At 39.6% G+C, this 6,428-nt stretch overlaps 1 protein-coding gene across 1 annotated transcript in view; it reads right to left on the bottom strand.

Annotated features, from left to right (window-relative positions):
- Positions 1–1,050: 1,050 nt before the first annotated feature.
- The window catches only part of LOC109467594 (serine/threonine-protein kinase PAK 1-like), a 43,524-nt gene continuing 38,146 nt past the window's right edge, over positions 1,051–6,428 (bottom strand). Inside the window, 3 exon segments of the mRNA XM_019765611.1 lie at positions 1,051–2,878; positions 5,735–5,869; positions 6,343–6,423. Of these exon segments, the coding sequence (XP_019621170.1) occupies positions 2,798–2,878; positions 5,735–5,869; positions 6,343–6,423 (297 nt within the window). The 3' untranslated portion in view covers positions 1,051–2,797.

The following is a 6,428-nucleotide window of genomic DNA, read 5'->3' as shown; positions in this document are numbered from 1 at the left end:
CGCCCGACTGCAGCAGCTCGGCACGTCACGTGGCACGTCTGCACCAAACGTGATCCTATGTGCCATGTGACAAACAGCTTCAACAAAGATATCCTACAAAATTGGCAAGCCAACATGGACCTACAGTACATCACGGTTATGCCTGTATCATGAACGTTACCTCTTACATGATTGAGATATAATTTATATAAGCAATTTGAGCTTGTTGCCTAATACTCAGTAAATATATGTGAATAAATAAAAAATGATCAAGAGTGAGAAAGCAATGACTGGGTTATTGAGGAAAATAACTAAATAGACACTAAAGTTGTCAGGCCAACATGCATGGATGTGTTATCGTAGCTGATGGCAGTAAGTTTTAAATATACTTGCATGGCTGCCGATGTAGACTTTCTATTACTGCTGTTCACGTACATTAGTCCACACTGACGACATGCATTTCATACGGAGCAACAAGTTTCACGCACTGTGAACTCGGGTTTTCATACGTGAGAACTTACATAGGGCAGGGGCGTTTGATTTCAGGAGTTCTTTCATGTGAAAGAGGAAGTAGAGATTAGGGACTAGTTTTTCACAGTCACGCTTAGTGCGTCTGTAAAAACGGAACTAGAAACGTCTCAGATGGATTGTCTTGCATGATATTTAGTAGGTGGGTAGGTCTTAAAGAGGCCTTGAAATTATAAGATTTTGAGCCTCCTGACGGCATGGGATGGTTCTGCAGCGGAACTTCTGATTTTGATAACTGGTGATCAGGACATGCTCGGATCATGACTAATGGGCGGTAGTTGGCTTTTGTGCTCTGGAAAAACCGATGATTCACAGTAAACTGCCACTAACAAACTGCCCATAACCACGCACACACATACATGTATGATGTATGTATGTACATTGTATGTATGCACCCCCTACACATACACACGCACTAACCCTCCCACACGCAAACTTTCAATGTAATCCACAACTTCATGTCAAATGAATGCAAAGTAACAGTAAGCTGGACAAGAAAAACAGTAACAAACCGAACCACTTTTAATACTCTCCATTGTACATGATGATACATTTACACTACCCTCAGCAGCCTCACAGTAAGAGCTGCGCAGACCATATTGAAGATAAATAACAGTTAGGTTGGCAAAATTTCATCCAAATTTGCAGTAATAATAGAGAAAAAGCATGTCATCAAGGGATGTACAATTGAGACGATTTTTCACGACTGTTACAACTCCACGGCTTTTGAGGAGAGCCAAGAATGATATGCCACTTTGCAGACGTGTACTTTATTATATTTTCATGTTAAAGTTAAAAAAAGTTTCTCCACTTGGGTTTTTCTGGGACATTGGCCCAAAAAGGAATTCTTTCCTACAAATTTTGGAACGAAGATAATCTGATTAAGGAAATTACATATATCATTCTGTTCTACTTCTGACATAAAACTGCTACATTCCCAAAATGTAACATGAAACAGCCTGGCTTCCCTATCGAAGAGACCACTGCATGAGTGTGATGCCACCTTGCAGAATAGCTGGGAAATGCAGCTTTTAGTCTCACCATGAAACGAGGCAGTTTTGGCTTGCTTCCCTACGCATACCGCAACAATATGTCATCAATTTTGTCTCAGCATTGGGTGTAAGTGTAGTACCATGACATAAAGCATCAGGACTAAAACAAATGTACTCATATGAATGCCGGTTTGCTCAACAATTTCTTATTTCACCACATTTTGACATATTCGTAAAAAAAGTGATCTTTTACATGTACGATTACAGCTCTAAACCTCTGCTGCTACCCTCTTAATTTGATGACTTAATTACCAGTGTTACATGACTCCATATAGAAGAGGTACAGATTGACTTCATCTTACCCTGCTACAGGGCATTATCATTATCAGTATTGTATATAAGTCAGGCTACTTATCATTCCAGGTCATTATCACACTGGTCTAGGGTATTATTACATGAGTCTAGGGTATTATCACGATATCAACATTGCTAGTTACATGAGACCACATTAAGCTCTAGACCATCACCAGTACAATAGGACAGACAATACTGCCACCGTGCACCTACTACATCTATAATCACCAGTACAGGGACTTCCTATCCACACTCACAGGAGAGTTCTTACAAATATTAGCAAGGCGATCCACACTTGGGTGTATCAAAATATAAGCATTGCTGTTGACGGGTATAGCAGGTCCAGTATGATACATCATTGATTTTGGACTAGATATAGCATGAATGAATTATAAAACAATAACCACTACCATACATTAATTACACCAATAAGTCCTCAATACAGAGCAATCGGTATGCATTTCATACCTGTATTACATTATACATAGAATGCTATCACAGCATCATTCTTTTCTCATCATTTGTTTTTGCACAATACGTGTACTTCATGATGCTATCATTGTTGCATTTCAATAGTAACTACTGTAGATGCTGGCTTCTGTATGTAACAGTAGGAATTTCCATCATTATCTTCTTCATTATCATACATCACAAGTATTGAAAGATTGGAAATTCCTCTGGTTGACACAATTATTAGTTGCAAGCATGCACAAGTCATGGTTCCCTGTCTACAGGAATGCTGGGATAGAAGCAGGCTTACCCATCATGCCTTGCATGGTTAATACATTATGTAGCTAGTTGTAGCTTTGTTGCTCCGGCCCTGGTCGGTTATGGCAGTTACCGGAGTCAGTGGATTAGATATTAGAGCTTGACGGCAATGACGTCATGGCATGCCGGGCAGGTTGAATTGCATGCTGGGACGTGGGATGAGGCATGCTGGGATACTATCGTCTGGAGGCCTCCTTGGCAGCGAGAATGAGCGGCTGAATGCTGGCCAGAGGCTTGGCTAACCTCAGGAAGGGGTGCTGTTAGGGAGGGCAGAAGGACAAGGTTTGCTATGACTTACAGTCTTTCAATCATAGAAAACCATTGCAGAAAAACTATACTGTAGAATGCATTCAATCTTGCAGTGGTTATATTTTGCTGTAGGAGGTAAAATGAATTTTCTTAGAAGTTTTAAAATCGAGGATGAAATAATTCTGTAGTACAGTTATTGCAATTCGCAGTGTTGTTATGAATTTGCTGTGGAGAAGTCACTTTAAAAATCACATAAATAAACCACCACAAGGGTTGCTGCATGTAGTTACAGTAATCTGTAGTAGCATGTAGCAGTTTACCGTACATGTTGGATCTTACAACAAATGTACACAATGGAGACACATTTACAAAGTGAAGCAATCAAGAAAACCAAACAGACATTCTTTCAAACCAGAGACCACAGATTTTTTCTCCTCTTGCAGTTGCTTTGAAACTTTTACTTGACATTTTCAAAACTATGAAAGACGTTTCTTTCTGTACATTATGCTAAGCAGAAAGTAAAACCTTAGCTATGATCAAAACAAAATGTTAAAGCTTCACATTGTTATGACACGTGAACCTCAGTTGTGCAGTGGATGAGAGCCAGTTTACTGTCAGCTGTACCAGAACAAACCACACATTAGACACATGAAAACATCCCTCTGTACATTTAAACAAACCGCTGTACAATCTAATCATCAAAATAACTCTCACGCATCTTTTGACTTCATTTTCTCTTAAACATTGTAAACTTTTGTTGGAAATTTCTCAAGATGAAACATTTCGTTCTGGCATTGCTTAATAAACTCTTTACTTCTCATCCACAGCACTAAAAAATTTGATGTTTGCTTCAAAATCAAAGACCATTGTCTACGCTTGTGTACTAATGTGCTAAGTGCTAAGATCCCTATGGCCACAGTTTTAAGTAACAATATCTCACACAGAGAGTTTGCCATTCACAACTGTGAACTGGTGGTAGTTAGATGGCACATAGCTTTTATATCAGATCAAATTATAACCTTCAAACAAACTTTAATAAAGGTTTTTCAACTTTTACCTCGGTCCATTCAATTAAATATCCCACAATACATAGGTACCTTTCTTTATCAGGCAACCAATTTTGATTCAAGACTGAATTCAAAGAATAGGCAGCGACTACAATCATTGGTGTTTGAATTAGATATTCTGAGTAAGAAATTAAGTTGAGTTTCAAGCTCCACCACCACCACTTCCCACTTGTATTATTCTACTATCTGCTCTTCTCTACAAGACTCTTTCGTTCCTCCCATCCTGTGCGGAAGGTGCTTACGTTTGTTTATCTCTGCTGGGCATCTTTAGCAGCGAGAATAAGTGGCCGTAGGCTGGCGAGGGGCTTGGCAAGCTTCAGGAATGGGTGCTACAGACACAGGGGTACAGGAAGGGGAGGGCATACATTACATCCAACTGCATAGAAGCCACCAAATTAATACAGGACAAGGATAGGTGTGCATTATACTGCCATTATACTGTTTTTTACGATGGAGAAGTAGCTAGTGCTTTGGGCACAGGCATTTCTGAACCAAATGACTCATTTCAAATGGTAATCTGCAAAGAGCTTTCATTTAGACAGTAGTTTTTGTTTATGGTTGGCCTCTGAGAGTAAGTCTTAGAGCACAATGTAGCTAAGAATGGTTTGCAGAAACAGGTTGCGACAGTGCTGTAACTTTTCTTGACTAACTTTACTTACTGTGATTGCTATCCTTTCAATGACACTGCAGTGAAGCTCAAGTCTTTTTCGTCTTCATGCATCAATTCAGATCAATCAAAATTGACTGCATTTCAAGATCATCTTCACTCAGTAACTAACTATCCAGGCTTTGAAGAGTGATAAATGAACCATTTCACTAAGATGACTTTAATATACTACTGCATATTATATACTACAGGGTCTCAGGTATATAACATGCAGATTATAAAATGTAGGATTTTGTTGCTTGTCCAAAACAGACAGTATTATGACACACCTTCCTCTACACATCATATGGGGGTAATTATTACACAGAGGAATCCACAACTCCCCTTAACATGATTAATAAAAAAAATCAACAAGAAACCTTGATCCTTGATAGCTGATCCCAAATACTATTAAAACCATAGCCACAAGAAAAGAAATAAAATCACACAATGCAGTGAAATAGGACGATAAGAAAATGTTTCACTCACCTGTTTGTACACAATTGGTTCAATTGTCTTTGAAAGAAAACTATAACTAATACATGTATGCCTGCAAGGTTTTACACAAGACCCCCCAATGCAGCATACGATCTCCACTGGAGCTTTCAACCTAATATCTACCTGGTTACTGTACACAAATTCCAACTGATTTATATACCATTAGCAATGGTGATCGTATCAAAGCAGGTCAGAATCGGCCGATGGCCATCATGATTGTGTTACTACTGCTGTACTGTACAGTATAGCATCATTGTTGATCACAGATAGCACCACATGATTATATGAATCAGTTGAAAGCTTAAGGATAACCCAGAACCCTACTTTACTGATTCCGAAGTATTTCCATTTCTTCAAACTTCTCAATGTTATCTGCTCAACCAGAACATTTTGGTGATAGAGGTGGGCTTTAGGTTGAAATTTAAGCTGTTTTGTTTTGCATAGTTGTATCTTGTAAGGAAAACAAAATTAATGCAATCATGATTATGGTGCTATCAGGGATCGTCAATGAGGTACCAGAATGGCCATCAGACAATTCTGACCTGCTTTCATACGATCACCATCAATCGATTGACACATCTCTCTTCAGCCTACCTTTGACCTTCAGGTGACCTTGACCTTTAACCTGTACCCTGACCTGTGACCTGACCTACCTGCAGCATGTCAGTAGCCGAGCCTCTCTTCTCCACGTCCATCTCCAGACAGGAGGACAGGAAGTCCTTGAACACTGGTGACAGTTTCTCAGGGTGCTGGGTCAGGGTGATGTTAGTGGCAATCAGGTACAGGGCCTGGGGGAAGTAGACAAGTGAACATATTACATTTACTGCATACCTATACTGGTGCAGGTACATGTTGCATTGCAAATATCCTACACCAGACAAATTTTAGCTGCGGTACTCTGCATAAAAATTAGATTTCATGAAGTACAAGAAAGCATCAAAAGTCTTTAATCTCTGATTTCTTGTTTTTTCCGCAATATGAACAGCACAGTGGACAAACGAAAACACACTGCCCTAATATAGCCTAAAAAAGGCTATGGGACTACTGTTACCTTTTAATTAGTTATATTGACTGATACTGACTGACTAATAGTTAACTATATATCTTTTAGTGTGTACATGTAGGTAGCCTAACACAAACTTGGAACCTTACAACACCTGTGTGGCAGCCGCGGACGGTGCAAAGTTTTCTAACAAAACCAGTGGCTGCTGGCCATCAAGTCAGACTGAAACAGGGTATAGACTTGTAGCCATGTACTCACTCTGAGTGGGTTCTCATTCAGGTAAGGTGGCTCTCCCTCCACCATCTCTATAGCCATGATGCCGAGTGACCAGATGTCCACCTTAG

Source organism: Branchiostoma belcheri, unplaced genomic scaffold (genome assembly GCF_001625305.1).
Source record: "Branchiostoma belcheri isolate BF01 breed outbred unplaced genomic scaffold, Haploidv18h27 scaffold182, whole genome shotgun sequence".
Taxonomy (NCBI): domain Eukaryota; kingdom Metazoa; phylum Chordata; class Leptocardii; order Amphioxiformes; family Branchiostomatidae; genus Branchiostoma; species Branchiostoma belcheri.
Note: the sequence above shows the minus strand (reverse complement) of the source record. Positions and strands in the feature narration are given on the sequence as shown.